General features: G+C 38.9%; 1 protein-coding gene across 1 annotated transcript in view; it reads left to right on the top strand.

Annotated features, from left to right (window-relative positions):
* The window catches only part of KIF6 (kinesin family member 6), a 388295-nt gene that overhangs the window by 152695 nt on the left and 217452 nt on the right, over positions 1-18148 (top strand). The window contains exon 10 of the mRNA XM_060162791.1: positions 951-1054. Within this exon, the coding sequence (XP_060018774.1) occupies positions 951-1054 (104 nt within the window). The remainder of the gene's footprint in view (positions 1-950; positions 1055-18148) is intronic.

Here is an 18148-nt window from a genome sequence, read left to right as displayed (position 1 = left end):
GAATAAATAATTCACAGAAGAGGAAACCCAAACAGCCAGTATGCATACACAAAGATGATCGACCTCACTAATAATCATGAAAATACTAGTTCTAAATTAGAACTAGATAAGAGACCATTTTACACCCACCTAGATAGGCAAGATTAAAGTGTCTGGCAGTACTACATACAAAATGACAAAAATGTGGGGAAACAGGAACTTACATATATAGCTGCTGAGAATATGAATTTATGCATCCATTCTGAAGAGCAGTTTGGCAATATATAATAAGGGGGTGCACTCACTCTACCTCCACACAGTTCTAGGTGCACACTACAGGGAAACTGTCCCACACATGCCCAGAGACTTATAATGTTCACAGCAACACTCTTCGTAATCGCAAAAGTAAAACTCCTGAATGTCCCTCAACAGGAGACATAGATACGTAAATTGTGATACATTCCTTTACTGAAATACTATATGTCCATGAAAATTCATGAACTAGAGCCACATGAAGCAATATAAATAATCTCAAAAACATAGTGTGAGGGGAAAAAAAAAGCAAGTTGCAGTTACATGCAGTATGGCAACATTTACATAAAGTGTAAGGCATGCAAGATGATATCATACATCGTTTACAGTCACATCTGTACATATGGAGTAAATGTATAAAACATGCAGGGAAATGCTACCCACTAAATGCAGGACAGCAATCACTCCAGGAAGGACAGAAGGGGAACAGGAATAAGGGATACCAGTTCCATCAGTAATGTTTTATTTGTTAAGAAAAATCCTAGAACTATTTTGACAAAATGTTAAGATTTAACAAAGCTGGGTGCTAAGTACAAGAGTGTCTTTTATATCATCCTCTGTACATTTTTGTTCATAATTTTAAAAGATGTATGGTTCTCTGTCACATAGTTCCCCTCAGTGAGGAGTTGACATTTACGCTCCTGCCTTGCCGTTTGCAGATGATTATACGCCTACAAAAGGAAATCCAGGAACTGAAGGATGAACTGGCCATTGTCACTGGGGAGCAGAGGACAGAGGCACTCACAGAAGCAGAGCTCCTTCAGTAAGACTGCAGACTTTTTCTTTTTCTTTAACCGTTCAAGTTTGTGTTAACTTCTTTGTTGGCCCTAATATTATGAATTCACCTCAAAGAACGAAGTTCTCCTGGGACGGTCTGAAATTGCATTTAGGCGCCAGTTAAGAGTGGCGGCTTTCCATGAAAAGCTGGATAAGGCTGGCAGGGTTTTTGCCTCCTCAGCTTTGAGGAAGTAAAGAACAGAGCATAGAGAGGATGGGAATATCCTTCTCATGCCAGCTGAAGAAAAGAGGTTGTATAATAGTCATGCAGTTTTTAAATGTATACACCAAACACTCTTAAGCTGTGGATCTCAGATCTGAAAGGAATTCAAGAAACGTCCCTTGTATTAAACAGCATCTTGCTGCAAGCACCAATTTATCCCATGCCAAAGTAAGCTCTCTCCTTTAATAAATAGATGGTCCATATATTACAGTTCAAACACTCAAGATGGAAATGAAAGCAGGTATTCAGGGCTTCCTACAAGCGTGGCATCTTTCAGAGCCTTTAGATTTGCAGCTATATGGCATACCAAGGGCACAGCGTGGCTCTCGTTCTCTCTCTGATCACGGGCCACAGTGGCGGGCTCTCTAGTTGTTTCTGTGCTGCTTATTAAGCACTGTGGAGTGATCATAATGGACTAGGCTTAGAAGGCACTGGTATTCTCTATTTCAGAATAACAAAGCTACACAAGATTTTTTTTTAAGGTTTTCTGTCATTTCACATAACCCTCTCTCAACAGAGAAAACGGTAACAGATGATGAAAGTATTTTCTTTAAACAAGCTCATGGCTCCCCCTGAAGGTAGGTGTAAAGCTTGAGAAGCCTTAGGCAAGGTTTCTGTTATACTCAAAGCCTTCCTCCTCTAGGATAGCATTTCCTGATTCTAGAACACTGTGTTTAATAATATGATAGGCCCCTAAGGCTTTCCTTACAAAACCGCTTTGTGGCATATATGCAATTAAGGTGAAATGTACTGCCAAATTTCACATTTTAGAGGATTTCATGTCACTCCTTGAAATAACTTGGGATATCTTAGATATTGAGAAACCCAAGTTTAAAATTCCTTTACTATGGTGCTCCCTTCCCCTCAGAGAAAGGACTTACCCAATATTATTTTTGAAGAAGTCTCTTCAGAACTTTGATCTTCAAATCAGAATCCAGCCAGGAAAACAAAACCATTCTAGGCCTCTCAACAGCAGGAATTTAATATAGGAAATTTGTTGCCCAGGAGATGGTACTATGAGGTGCTGCAGCACCCCAGAGATCAGAGCAGCAGGAGGAGGTCCTACGCCCCTAGGACTGGAGGGACATCGGTAGAAGGTTGTGTTACCAAGGCCAGAGACTAGTGCCAGCCAGCAGGAGCTGGACAAGATGAACGCTGCCCAACAGAATGGAAGCTGAGGCCTCTGAAGAGCCATGGGTGCTGTAGAGGCATCACCTCCCACCTCACCTCCCCTTCCAGTCTCCACCAGTGCCTCCAATTGGCTGAACAACTTACCCAAAAGCCAGTTGTTAAAAGAGTCAGGGAGTGTAGTTTCCTGTGATGCAGAGTCAAACAAGGGAAAAGTGGAAATTGGATCTAAAAGCAAACAGGGAAATGACCAACATATCAAATAAGTAACAGTGTTTTCTCTAATTCCTGTGTACTCTATGTTGCTCAGAAGGCTCCGTTTAAGGGTAAGATTCTGAATGTTGTGGTTCAAAATGTCAGAATGTGCAAAAATATGCTGCAGGTTCCCTCCAGATTGGGGGGCTTTAGAACTGATATAAAGAAACATCTGAATCTCTAGCCACATCCAAGAATAAGAAGTAAACTTAATAAGGGATTAGAAGCTTCAAGGAATTCCTGGGAGACTGAACAGTGGGATTGCGATGGGCAAGAGAAAAGGATAGACCAAGTCATGGTGCAGCACCACCAAGGTCCCATGTCTAGAAGTGGTGGCACCCTGGAGCAGGAGAGGGCTGGGAACAGCCACTGAGGGTTGGTAGAGCTCTTGTAGTGGGAGGAGCTTGTTCCTATGAACCCCTGTGTACTCCCTTCTTCCTTTCTCCCCGCAGTGTTTAGGTCAGTGTTTAGGATGGGGAAATAGGGAAGGACCCCAGGTAGCTGATGATGCCCAGGACAAAGAGGGACTTCATAAGCTCTAGAGACCAGCTGCTGTCTCCAGCTCTGCCCATCTCCTGTTCTCGCTGAAAACAGTAGGGAGCACAGGCACCCACAGCTGCTTCAGTCCCTCACCTAAGACTGGCTGCCCAAGCTGAGAGAGCTTAGAGTCTAGAGAATGTGAGCTCACAGTTGGGAGTGACTAGAAATATGAGGACAGCCAACATGGAAAAAGCCAAGAGCAAGCATTTACAGCTTGGAGGGCTTCAGAACTAAGCAAGAGAAGTGGTTACTATCTTTAGAGATATAAAACATGGCATTCCATCCATGAAACAATAACAGGATCAAGAGGAGATCTTGAAAATGAAAAAAATGTACTTGTTGCCATTAAGAACTTAATGATGGCCAAATAGCAGAATGTAAACACAGAGGGGCAAATTAGTGAACCAGGAAGGTGGGGGCTAAGGGATTCTTCCAGAATATAAGATAAAAGGATAAAAAAAGAAAGTTTAAAGAAAAGAATCGTAGAGAATAGCTCTAGATTTGTCAACATGTAAGAAAACAGAATTTATGGAGAAGAAATAGAGATAATGCAGGGGAGCCAATAGTTAAAGAAAGAAAACCTATTTCTTGGAACTAAAAAAAAAAAAGAAGAAAAAGACATAGGACTTCAGAACGAAAGGGTTACCATATGCTGAGTAGTATAATAATGTTGTAGAAAATTTTTAGAACGTCACCAGATAGAAAATAATCCTAAAAGTTATCCAAGAAGAAAATTATTAACAACCAAGAATCTGCTTTAGAGAAGACTTCTCATCAACAACTCTGGAAACAAGAACTTCTAGTGCTGAAACACAAAACAAAACAAAAAAGGACTATGAATGGAGATTTTTGTATCTAGCCAAATTAATATTCAAAGGTGAAGGTGAAATAAAGCCACTTTTCAGACGTACAAGCTTTCAGACAGAAAATTTACCATGCTACATCCTCTCTTAAAGAGACTACCACAGACTATACTTTCACAAAAAGAAAAATTCTATGAAGAATAAGAAACAATAATAAGCACATTTTGTTATAACTTCTTTATGATATTTAATATTGTATTATGTTTACATTACCTCTTTTACTAACTTGCCATTTATTATATAAACAGATGTTTCTATCTAAAAGTTACTGACAACAAGCAAATTTGCCAGTCACAGGAGTTTCGGGGTAGAATCATGAGAAATAAAATTGTGAAAACAGATTTAAAATACTGACAGATGGTTAGATTTTGGATTGGTTTCCTTTGATCCACAGATAACAAATATACAAATGTCAATTGGAACAGATTCTATACAGACAGTATGTAGGGTTGCCATTAGTGTTTCTGGACAATTGGTTCACTCATTCACTCATTAAATGTTTATTATTCATCTACTATTCACACAACTCTATCCTGGGCCCTGAAAGGAGCACAAAGATGAACAAAACCTAGATCCAGCTCTCAATCGGTTCACAAGTTAGTGGCAGTGACAGACATGAGCACAAGTAATTATGCTGCAACGTATAAGTATTATGAGGAGAGATGAATAAAACATGAGACTGCAGAGATAGTGATGATTAATTTTGAGCTCAGGAATCATGTAAAATTAGTTTATGTGCTAATAAGTGAACTTCAGCAATTTGCAATGAAGTCGCTTCTCTGCTGTCAGTATAAGAGCACTATATTGCATTACATCTCATTAATGGTTTCTGACCAGCAGCTGGGGAGAACTCACGCTACAAACTGCATTCACCCTGCCAAAGCCAAGCGTAGAGTTTCACAATCCAGTAACCTTGGTGCTTGTTCATGCTGATGGTGAGGATTATTCAGATAATGTGGTTTTTTGTTATTGTTTTTGTTATATCATAGTTGCATTTATGTTTTGGCATAATTAGCTAGATCAATATTGGTACAACTTAAAATTCATCAGATTTAAGAGTGCTTTATCATGTTAAAGTAAAAGAGATAAGTTAAAATTTGCCCCTAATGTGGCTCTGGCATTTCATATCGTCTGTGCTTCTTTGTCTTCTGGGGCCCCTGGACATTTACTCAGGAATGTGAATGAGCTTCAGTCCTCCCATTGCGCCCAGACTCCCGGATGGCAAGGGTGGGAGGGAGATAGTAGTGTAGCAGAGAGGAAGAGTCCCACAGCTTGGCAGGACAGAGTGGCAGGAATGTTCTAGCCTTGTCTACTTGTCTGTGCTGCTGATTCCTGGGCTTATGCTGACTGGCATGGCATGAAGACATTCCTCTCAGGGATTCTGCGAAGGACATCAGAAAGCAGATATTTAATAGATAATATATTCTATGTAGTATGCATTGGACAGTTTGGAGATGTCTGTTAATACCTAGCCCTATCAAATTTTTTGAACTATTTCCCAGAATTTCAGTTCTTAATGTAAATATTTGTTGCATTGACTTGGATGCTTCAACTGAAGAGGATTTCAGATGTCAGCCTCCAGTTATTGGGATATTTTTAGTTTACATCTTTTTTTTTTTTTTTTTTTTTTTGCCTGTGTAAAATTTGAAAAGAGACAGCTGGATGGAGGCTGTATAGCCATGTTAATGTTTATACAAAACTTCTTGGGTGAAGATTTAATTCTGATTGATTCTCTAAACACATATCTTGTTCTTCCTTTAAAAAAATCCCTTACGCCTCTGGCTAGGATGGAAGCTTTATTTCCTGGCCCAAGTCTAAATGAGTAGAATATTTTCTGCACAGCAACATTTTCTTTCTGAGACAGAACTGAATTGGATCTCATGGGCTCAAGTTTGCCCAAAGTAAATTTACAAGCATCTCGATCCTTTGCTTTTCTTTTCTCTTTTATCTCCCGGCTTTATTGAGATATAATTGACATATAACATTGTGTAAGTTTAAAGAGTACAGTGTGATGATTTAATATAGGTATATATTGTGAAATAATTACCACGATAAGGTTAGTTAATGCCTCCATCACCTCACATAGTTGCTTATGTAACTATGTGTTTCTGTGTGTGATGAGAACATTTAACATCTACCCTGTAGGCAGTTTTCAAGAATACAATACAGTATTGTTAACTATAGTCACCATGCTGTACATTAGGTCCTCAGAATGTATTCATCTTAAAACTGGAAGTTTGTACCCTTTGACCTCCATCTCCCTATTTCCCCTGCCCTCCAGCCCCTGGCAACCACTGATCTACTCTCTGAGTTCAACATTTAATTTTGTACACATAAGTAAGTTCATACAGTATTGGTCTGTCTCTAACTTATTTCCTTTAGTTAATCTTTATAAATCAGTTAATCCTTCAAACTGAATTTATTGAGTACCTACTGGATGCTAATCATTTTAATAGGTGTTTTGGGGGGGCTAGTAATATAGGATACAGCAAATAATTCCAAGGATTTACAGTTTTATTGGGAAAATAAGATATATGCACACACGCACATTTATACACACACATATGTATATATAAAACAGAGAATAAAAGAGTGTATTAGTGGAAAGAACAAATGGACACTGAGAATTGTAAAACATTAATTATACTTTTAATTCTAATCATGTTAGTTTTTAATGGCTCTTTTATGTGTAAATGCTATCTTATGACTAAATGCTATCTATGCTCACTTTCAGCTCCATGTTTTTAAATCTAATATCAATTTATCACACATGGTTTAATACAGTATTTGCTCATAATCTATGATAATGAAAAGCTAAATCGTTATGTAGGAATGGGGGAAGCCATTGCAGATATCACTCACTGAGCAAGCCAAAGAAGCCTGAAAGGATGTCACGAGGAAAAAGGCACCATTCTAAGATGAAGCAGACCACATAAACAAAGCTACCTAGAGGGATTGAGCATAGTGTGTGTGTGTGGCAGGGGGAGGGGGGGTGATATTTGCCGAGGTTGCGGGTAGGGGAAGAAACTGTGAAAAAGAAACAAGAGGGGGGTATTAAGAGTGACTGAAATATTCTATATCATGATTTTAGTGGTGGTTACATAAGTATACACATTTGTCAAAAGTCATAGTACTACACACCTAGAAAGGGTAAATTTAAAATTTTACCATCTGTAAATTTAACCTCAACTAACCTGACTTTTAAAAAACTGGAGAAATCTGTATGACGAAACATAGAATTAAAAGACTAGTCATTAAACAAGCCAAAGCAAAATAAAACTGTACAATGAGGGATTTTCCTTTAAGTAAAATTTTGCTATAATTAGTTTAATAATAGCAACGTATCTTTGATGACAAGCCCGTAAGCACACATATATTTTTACAATTAATGACTACATATACAAGTTGAGGAGAACTTCCTCAGTTTCCTGCTCTGCTGCCAAACCTGCACACCATCCTGCATCTGTACCCACCCTCTACTCCTTCTTGTTACAGTAGAGAAGGTGTCTCTTCCAGAGCCGACCTCACCAATTGTGCTCTCAACCCCAGTGCCTTCTGCCATGTCAGGGACCTCAACCCCCCTTCTATTTTTTTCTTTGTCTACAGCTTCTCTCTTTCTACTGGGCTCTTCTTATTAGTATTTGGGCTCAAGTTTCCCGTATTTGAAACAAAATGCTCCCCCTTGAGCAAACATCCCCCTCTACCTACTGTCACTTTCCTCTCCTGTAAGCTAAACGACTCCAAGAAGTTGCCTTCACTCACGGTCTCCCTTCCTTTCCACCCCACTCACTACACTACACACTCCAATCTGACTTTTGCCCCATTGATGGACCCCAGTGTAGATCAGTTTGATGGGCCTATGTCAGTCTTCATCTTCGGTGACCTCTCAGCAGCATTCAACATTTTTCACCACGCTCTCGCTGAAACTTTCTCTTCTCTTGTCTTCTTCCCATCTCCTGACTGCTGTTTGGCTTCTCGGGCCAGATTATCCTCCTTTCATGTGGGTATTCCTCAAGGCATTGTCATAAGACCTCCTCTTCTCTTTTTCTTTATACTTTTTCCTAGATGATCTCTGCAACACCCACACGTCAGTTGCCATCCAGATGCTGATGACTCGTATTTATTTTACTCGTCCATATTTATTCTTCTCTGAATGCCCTGCTCATTGATCACATTGCCTACCTGACAGCTGGCCCTGAACTCAACATGCCCCGAGCTGAATTCTTTTCCATCTTTCTCCAGACCTGATCTCAGTCACTGGATCCCCCTCAGTCAATGTCTCTACAAGCCCTACAGTTGCCCAGGCCAGAAACTTAGAAGCTACCTGTGATTGTAATCATTTTCTCATCCGCCAAATCCAACCCATCTGGAAGTCCTGTTGACTCTGTCCTCAAAGCATGTCTTGACTTGGACCACTTCACACCACCTCTGCTGTTGTTATCCTCGCCCAAACCTCTGTCACCTTTTTTCTACTACTAAATTTGTATCATAATAGGTTTTTCTGTTCCCCTCTAAATCTTTTTCTGTGCAGCCAGAATATTCCTTTTTAAAAACACAGTCCTTACCATTTCATTCTTCTTGAAACTCCGCAGTGACTTCTGACTTCCTGTTGTTCCTGGGAAAACACCAAAATCCTGCATGTGTCCTACAACTGTCTGCCTGGTCTGACCCCTTACTGTGTTTTCAGCCACATTTCATATTCCTCTCCCCTTTGCTCCCTTTACTTCAACAGCACCGACCTTTCAGTGTTTAATTTCATCCTGTCTTCTAACCTGGGGCCATTGCATATGCAGTTGCTTCTGACTTCTGCCTGTGATGACATGCATAGGGACATGTACACACACACACACACACACACACACACACACACACACACACGCACATACATTGTTTTGTTTATTTTACTCATCCTTCAAACCTCAGTTTAAATTGTTCTTCCTCAAAGACATCTTCTCTGACTTGCAGCCCCAACTGAATCATGACTGTGCTGCACATTTTTGTATTTTCTGTGCTTTTCCTTCGGAGTACTTATCTCTGTTTACAGTCATGTACTTGTGGCATTGTTTGGTTGTTATCTGTGTCCCCACCATATGGAAAGGCCTTTGAAGGCAGGAGCCATGTCTGCTTTAAATGAATGTACACAGCACCTTTCTTTCTATCATTTTGTGACACACAATCAAAGAATATGCAGTGAATAGTAATACAGCAAAGATTATGCATACGCTACATTAAACCCACAACGGGAAAAACTTCAGAGGTGTTTGACTGGCTCATGAGCACGTAATCACACAATTTAAGGTATTGAATGATGGAAATCCACCTGTACAGGCAAGTGTTACCTGAAGGAAATGATGCCCTAGTTTGATGTACATTTTACCAGACAGGAGATGACCTGGGGCTCTGGCCAGGGCAGCCTTCACTCCTGCTCTTTAGGAGTCCCCAAACTCCTCTTTGCTCTACTTACTCTCCTATTAGGGAATAATCCCATCCTTCCAGACTGAAACAGTCAGTAAAGCTGGGAGCTGTGCTGGAGTTGACCCTCAGGCTCTTAAACCATGTGCAAAACAGAGGGTAGGCCTTCACCTTTCATCCTTGGGGCTTGGCGCGATAGTTGGAAATAGTTATCTGATGGGATTTCTTTTAATACAATTAAATGATTTAAGACCAAATACAGTTTAAATATAGTTTAAAACCAAACACATTGTGTTATCAAACCCACAAACACAAAATTTGTTTCAAAAGGGCATATATGTACTAATAAAATCTTCATTGATATCCAAACTTTTATTGCAATGCAAATAAATATACCTAAAGGAAGAGACTTAAATCCCCATTTTTGCACCAAATAAATCTCACTTTGAAATAAAACTAATTTATACCTTTATTCATTATTTCTAGTAAATAAACACTGATTGAGTATTGTTGATACCATGTCAGGCACTGTGTTAGGAATCGGAAGCTCAGAGACAAACCAAAGGGTCCTGCAGGAGGCTGGCCATTGGAGAGAGAGGGGCAGATGACCAGACATACATGCTTAGTGATGGCGCTGAGCTGCTGTCATAGACACCCGGATCCAAGATGGGGAGGGCAAGCTGTTTTGCAAAGGACAGAGGACGGTGGAGGAAAGACTTTATAGAGGAAGTGACATACAGAAAACCCATCAGCACTTTCATCCTTTTAAAGTAAGCATTTAAAGGTGACTTCAGGAAAAGTCATTTCCACCATGTTTAACTTGCAGCTCAATTTTTTTTATTAGACTAGTCTAATAAAAGTTTAATTGGGTTCAGTTTCTCAATATGTTTGAACTGGATTAGAACCAAAAAACAGATTTCAACTATAGGTATAGTGGCTCTCCTGAACCTAAAATTTGATAAGTTGTTCCCAAAGCTATGGGACAAAATAACTAAAATCAAGACCATCCCATATAATTTGAGATATACCATCATCATGATGATAAGTCTTGTCCTGTGACCCTCCGATTATTTTTGAAATGAGAGGAAGCAAGCAAAAAATAAATGATTCCCTTCAGTATTTGAGTTAATACAGTCCTAATGAGAATTACTGATAGATACCAAAGCAGTCTTTTAGGGAGAATCTCTTGTCAGTACTTAACTCTGGATCAATAATACTTTATCCTTTTTATATTTGGCTTATTGTCACTGGCCTCCAAAGTGATTATATTTGTCAAACCACTGTTTAGAATGGTTTGTTTTCTTTTTTTAAAAAATAAGTTTCAGGTGTAGAACATTATAATCAATATCTGTATACACTACAAAGTGATCACCACAACTAGTCTAGCTACCATCCATCACCATGCAGTTGACGCCCTTCACCTCTGGTAACCATTAATCTGATCTCTGTATCTATGGGGTTTTCTTTGTTTTATTTTGTGTGTTTGTTTTGTTTTTTTAGATTCCATATGTGAGTGAAAGCATATGGTATTTGTCTTTCTCTGTCTGACTTATTTTACTTAGCATAACACCTTCAAGGTCCATTCATGTCGTTGAAAATGTCAGGATTCCATTCCTTTCCATGGCTGAGTAGTATTCCATTGTGTATATATGTCACATCTTCTTTATCCATTCATCCACCAATGGGCATTTAGGTTGTTTTCATGTCTTGGCCCTTGTAAATAATGTTTCAATGAACATAGGGGTACATATATCTTTTCCAATGAGTGTTTCATGTTCTTCAGATAAATACCCAGAAGTGGTATGGCTGGGGCATATGATAGTTTTATTCTTAATTTTTTGAGGAATCTCCATACTGTTTGTCATAGTGGCTGTACCAATTTACAGTCCCACCAAAAGTGTACAAGTGTTCCCTTTTTTCCACATCCTTTCCAACATTTGTAATTCTTTGTCTTTTTGATAATAGCCATTCTAAGAGGTGTGAGATGGTGTGTCATTGTGGTTTTGATTTGTATTTCCCTAATAATTAGTGATGTGGGACATCTTTTCATGTGCCTGTTGGCCATCTGTATGTCTTTGTTGGAAAAATATCTATTCAGATCCTCTGCCCATTTTTTAATCAGGTTGTTTTTTGTTGTTGTTGAACCGTATGGGTTCTTTATATGTTTTTAATATTAACCCCTTATTGGATATATGATTTGCAAATATCTTCTCCCATTCAGTGGGTTGCCTTTTCATTTTGATGATGGTTTCCTTCATCGTGCAGAAGCTTTTTAGTTTGATGTAGTCCTATTTGTTTATTTTTACTTTTGTTTCCCTTGCCTTTGGAGTCAGATCCACAAAAATGTGGTGAAGACTGACATCAATGAGTTTACCACCTGTGTTTTCTTGTAGGAATTTTATGGTTTCGAGTCTTACACTCAAGTCTTTAATCCATTTTGAGTTAAATTTTGTGTATGGCGTAAGTCAGTGGTCTAGATTCATTCTTTTGCATATGGCTGTCCAATTTTCCCAGCATCATTTATTGAAAAGACTTTCTCCATTGTATGTTCTTTGCTCCTTTGTTATAAATTAATTGTCCATATATGTGTGACTTTTGATTCTGTTTCATTGATCTGTGTGTCTGTTTTTGTGCCAGTACCATACTGTTTCGATTACTATAACTTTGTAGTATAGTTTGAAATCCAAGTGGTTTTATTTGTCAAACCACTATTAAAAATACGTTTCAAAATCATGACTTATGCTGTGTACAAGTTCTATGATATGATGAGCTCTCCTGATTGTTCTTCCACTGTGGAGACAGAGAGGAGTAGATTTCAGGAAACAATGTTCCCTAAGGATAAGAGATTGAGATGGAGATAGGGATTGAGATGGGGAGAGGGAGAGGGACAGAATTAGAGATAGAGAGGAGGTTGGAGAGACAGAGAAAGAGAGAGAGAAGCTTATACAGGAATCTGAACAATCTCTTGAAAATTATTTGAAATATGACTGAATGCTGTCCTACACCAGATTGTTCATTAAAAAATGAAAAATCTCAAGAAAGTTTGTGCCTAATTTCTCGTTATTATGGATGAAATTGTCCCAATGACAGTGATATTGACTACTGTGACTATCCAGAACCTCTTTCCAGGACCCAGTGGCCTCACATGGCCTGGCCCCTAGCAACCTCTGCAGCCTCATTCCCTCCCAAGCCTCTCCTCCTCACCATCCCTCCCCTGAAACACTCCTCCCTCACCTCATTACTCAAATGTCACATTATCAGAAAGACCTTCCCAGGCCACGTTATCTAAAATACACCTTCCCCTGTCACTCTTTATCTCCTTTATGCTGAGTTATTTTTCTTCATAGCAGCAACATCATGTTTAATGTTTCATTATCCGTTGTCTGTCTCTCCCTGCTTCATGAGGACTGGGACTTCATCTGTGTTGTTTCCATGTACCTGGCCCATGGTAGACCCTCCAAAAATATTTGTTGAGTGAATTGGTGAGCACTCTGTCAGGGCCTCGGTTCCCTCTCTGGCTCCTTTCATGAGCCATTCATTTTCCATCTAGGACCTCTACTCAGAGCTGCCCAGGTGTTTGGTATGCACCAGGATCCTTAGAACCAGTCTGTGTGAACAGTAAGCACTTCCTGACATTTAGATTCAACACGCACTGGTTTGGTATCCACGGTGTGGATTTCATCTTATCAGTGTGAATGATGGAGGAAGTATCTGAAATATTCAGAATTTTGCCCACAGCTATTTTGTGAGCGTTGTCTGACTGAGATAAGGCAGAGAAAATTTATTTGAATGGACTGAGAGTCAAGAGACTTGAATTCTAATCTTGACTCTCCTTCTAATCGAAGGAGATCTTAACTGATCCCTCTACCTCAATCTTCTAATCTTTGCTGTGTGACCTTGGGCAAATTGTATCATCTACATGTGTCTCAGTTACTCATCCATTGTGTGGGAATAATAACAGTACCCACTCACTGTGCTATTATGAGGATTGATAAAATAATTCATGCTATGCATTAAACACAATTATTATGATTATTATTATTACCTATGCTTCTTTGATACAACTTTTATTGCTGCTGAGGAATCTATTCACTTCAATTAGATATTTTGTCAGCCTCCTCTATTAGAAACAAAGGAACAGGGACTTCCCTGGTGGTCCAATGGGTGAGACTCCACACTCCCAATGCAGGGGGCCCAGGTTTGATCCCTGGTTAGGGAACTAGATCCCACATGCATGCCACAACAAAGAGCCTGCATGCTGCAAGTAAAGATCCTGCACGCTGCAGTGAAGATCCCACAAGCCACAACTAAGGCCTGGAGCAGCCAAAATAAATAAATATTTTTTTAAAAAAACTATTAAAAAAAAAAAGAAAGAAAGGAGCAAACCATGTTTTAATGTCTCTCTTTAGCATATACACACACTTACACATTCATGTACAAAGAAAGAGGTAGTACCGGAAGGAAAAACCAGGAAAATGTTTTTAGAATTACTAGTGGTGGATTTGGGTTTGTTTTGTTTTGTTTTTAGTTCTTTTTACCTGGCTCTATTTCCTAAAATTTCTACAGAAAATTAAAGGTTATTTTTAAAAGAATTCATGTCACTTACTGATTTTACACCTCCAAGTGGCAAAATAAAACTGTTTTTAGTTAATTAACAAACAGCAGAAAAAAATGCACTTCTTCGTTAACTCCACTCTTACACTAAATTTCACAGTGGAATTAAAAACAAATGTTCTCTCTTGGCATATAGCAAATTATTGCATAACACACATAGTTGTTTCTGAGATCTAAATTACATCTGCTCCTGGAATTTTAACTTTAAATTAGTTTATAATATTTGTATTCATTTTTTGTATATTTGGGCTATAATATTGTGTATTATTAATCAGTCACTTCAGAGTGGTGCTTTTCTAATACAGTTGATATAAGACTGTATCTCTAAAGGGCTAAAGAAAACAAAAACTATAAATTGCCAGAATGGATTGTTCACAAAATGCTTCCAAATTGGAGTTGTTTGCTTTCCATCTTACTGTCCACTTCCTTAACCATAACAGAGCTTCCCGTACCCCCCAAGTGTGAAAAATGCGCTAAGACCTTTAAGATATTTGGAAATTTAAAGATAAAGTAGCAGCCTGAATCATAGTCAGAACTGAGGCATAAAGTTTATATTTGTACTTAAAACAAAATTATAAATTTAAACAAAATCTTTGTGAATATGTATATATATTTACATGATAAAATATATGTAAGTATATAAGTAATATGTACTCATCAAAATTCCGAAAAATACAGACAGACATAAAAAGGAAAACAACATGTATATATAATGCCTGTATCTGAGCACGTGGGAGACATGCCAGAAGTAAAAGGCAGATACTTTTTGCTTGAGTGACGTTGGTGTAGACTTTTTCCCCTAGATGACTTTGCAAGGGACTTATAAATGTTATATCCAACATCAAGATATGGACTCCAAGCCCCTGTTCTCTCTTCCACCCTGTTCTTCAGGATTCCTGCCAGTTGGAATTCTCTGCATCTCTTTAAGTTTGACATAAATACTTTATTTTTATACCTTAATACTTCTTTTAGGTACTTCCCAGGGTTTTTATTTTGAACTCTCCATTCTTTCTTTCAAATGCTGGACATGTCAGCAAAACCTTCTGTTTTCCATTTTCTGAATTTAGCATTTCAACATCTGTATAATAGTTGTACTAAAAATACACAAAGATAAAACTGTTGGGGAACATCTTAAAATCTTATAAATTGGCAAAATGAATTGAGTTGAAGTGTTTTTCTTGGTGGTTTTTTTTTTTTTTTTTTTGCAGTTACTGAGAAGGATCTTGTTTTGATTACTTGTTTGGGGGGAGAAGCGGGGCTCACTTTTTGTATGATCTTAGGAACCGAACCTTTGGGTATATCTTCTAATTTAACTCTTTGCTTACAAATCTGTGAGCTAAACAGAGTTCAGAGACAACAGTTTGTCTTAGCTTCATCCCCTGAGGCTGGGGAGAGGACGTGTTAAGATTTTTCCTTCTATTTCCTTCGTTGGCCTTGCTGCTGCTGAAATCTGGAGATTCAGATCCATCCTGAGGCCTCACTTACCAGTCTCTGAGGATTGTTAGGCGCTTCGGAGCCCTGCGCTAGAAGCTGTCAAAGCAGCCCACGCAGAAGCATAAAGCATGGTGCCTGGCCAGCAGGAGCCATGTGTGACATCTGCTTTTCAAAAGAAAGAAATAAAGACAAGTAAATGATCATATTCAAAATGGGCAATAAAGACCAGGAGTGTAGAGGACTTAATGAAAGAAAGATTAATTAATCACCCAAATAACTGTCTGTATAGATCAAGCTTTTAAAATAGAATGCCAGAAAATGACCTGCTTCAAGAACTATCCACATGCAATATCAAAGCCAACTTGAGGACTCTCAGAACTGCTACCAAGTTGCTAGGATCTAGATATAGACACTTTGCTTTTATTTTTCAGCTGTCTTCTCTGTAAAATATAGCTACCCATCCCCCTGATATTCAAGTAAAGATCTGAGAACTTGTGAGAAAATTCAAAAAAAATGTTTTTATATATTAAAGAACTCCAACACAGGACATCATAGCACCAATAGAGTTAACGATACCCCAAAGCAGAGCAAGGATAATCTGTGTCATTCACTGGGCTATGAGATGACAATTATTTTGTGTTCAGTGGAACATTGGGATAAATCCTACTTCTTGTTACCTTTACACCTATCCAAAAATGCTAGTTTGGCATAACGCAATGGAAGAATTATCTCCAAAATAATATGTAAATCTGAGTTCACAGTAGACATCCGACTCCCTGTGAAGGCATCCAAATAAAATGTAAGGTGCCTCTTGCAGGTAGCCCCTGTTTCCTCCTCCAGCTGACCCTCTCCCGAGCACCCAGAACCCATCTTGTCTGGCGTTCACAGGCTGTCTTATCGAGGCTCGGCTTTACTGCGAAGCTTTACATCCTTAGAGGCAAAAGACAAACATCCCTCAAGACAACACAAGGACAGGCTCTCTTAGCCTGCCCTGATTGGCCTGGCAAACAACCTGTCCTAGTTCTAGCAACCTGACTCCAAGGGGCTAAACTCAGTGATGACTCAAGACTGGTTTTCTTTGTTTGTTTGTTGCTCTATTCCTCAGAGTATTCTTCATTCTCATTCCCATCCTCCCAGCCCAGTTCCCCTAGTGGTGCCCCTGTGTTTATCCTTAACCGAGCATACTCATGACTTTTGCCACAGCCTCAAAAATATGTCACCGTTAATGTCAAGGTAACTAGTGCCTGGTGTGTGATTTCTTCAGTTTACTGGAGAAATCAGATCCTCCCTTCTTGTTCATAAGCCCACCTCCTACAATTATGCTTTTCAATTGTTTCCTTCATCAATTTGCTTTCCGATCAGTCAACTAGCATGTGCCGGGCAGAGTACAGTACTGTATGTTTGCTTTTCTATTTAATCTGCACCCCCTGGTTGAAATTTGCAGCCACATGTTTCCTCTTCTTTCTGAATCTCACTTTTTCTTATGTTCCCTGATAGCCATAAATTATCCTCTAAGTTTGGAGGAAGAGAGTAACCATCAAGAAACAAAGAAGTTGCTAATCATCAAAGAAATGCAAATTAAACTGAGATGCAATTTTTTTGCCAGTCGTATTGGTAAGAATGAAGAGACGGTGATACCCGTCAGCGAGGGCATGGATGAGCTCTTACCCTGCAGGCAGAGTAGACAGGGCCAGTGGAGGTGGCAGGCAGGGAAGCCTGGTCCTGAGTCCTGGGGCAAATTTTTAGCTTGTTCCCCGTGTTGGAAAGCCCTGTAGAGCATTCTATAAGCATTCGTATAAGCTGGTATGCTTTTCGGCTCGGCTCAGCAATTTAACTTCTAGAAATCTGTCCTTAAGGACAAATGTACAAAGATGTATAGATAAAAATATTTATCACAACACCATTTATAACAGGGAATTGGGTTATGATACATTCATTTAATGAAACGTAATGCAGCAATCTTTTTTTAAATCGGGATATGGTCGCTTTACAATGTTGTGTTAGTTTCTGCCATCCAACTAAGTGAATCAGCTATATGTATACATATATCCCCTCCCTCTTGTACCTCCCTCCCACCCCGCCCCCCATCCTACCCATCTAGGTCACCACAGAGCACCGAGCTGAGCTCCCTGTGCTATACAGCAGGTTCCCACTAGCTGTCTATTTTACACATGGTAGTGCATATATGTCAATCCCAATCTCCCCATTCATTCCCCCCCCACCTTTTCCACACGTCTGTTCTCTATGTATGTGTCTCTATTCCTGCCTAATGCAGCGATTTTTGATATCAATGAAGACCTATACATATATTGACCTGGGAACACTTCCAAACTCTATATGTTGTTACTTTTGTAACCAAAAGGTGCACGTGTATGTATACATTTGTATGCATATATGTATATTTGCTTACAAACAAGTCTGGAAGGATAAACACCAAAATTTCACAGTGTTATCTCTGGGTTCCAGGATTAGAGTAATCATTTTTATTCTATATTTTCTAAACTTTTTGCATTAGACATGCATCACTCTATGATCAGACAAAATAAAGGTATTTAAAAATATGTTAAAGATACAAAAGTGAAATGTTCTTTAATGCATAACATTTTCCATA

The sequence above is a fragment of the Lagenorhynchus albirostris genome, chromosome 10 (genome assembly GCF_949774975.1).
Source record: "Lagenorhynchus albirostris chromosome 10, mLagAlb1.1, whole genome shotgun sequence".
NCBI classification, from domain to species: domain Eukaryota; kingdom Metazoa; phylum Chordata; class Mammalia; order Artiodactyla; family Delphinidae; genus Lagenorhynchus; species Lagenorhynchus albirostris.
This window is presented reverse-complemented; position numbering and strand designations above follow the sequence as displayed.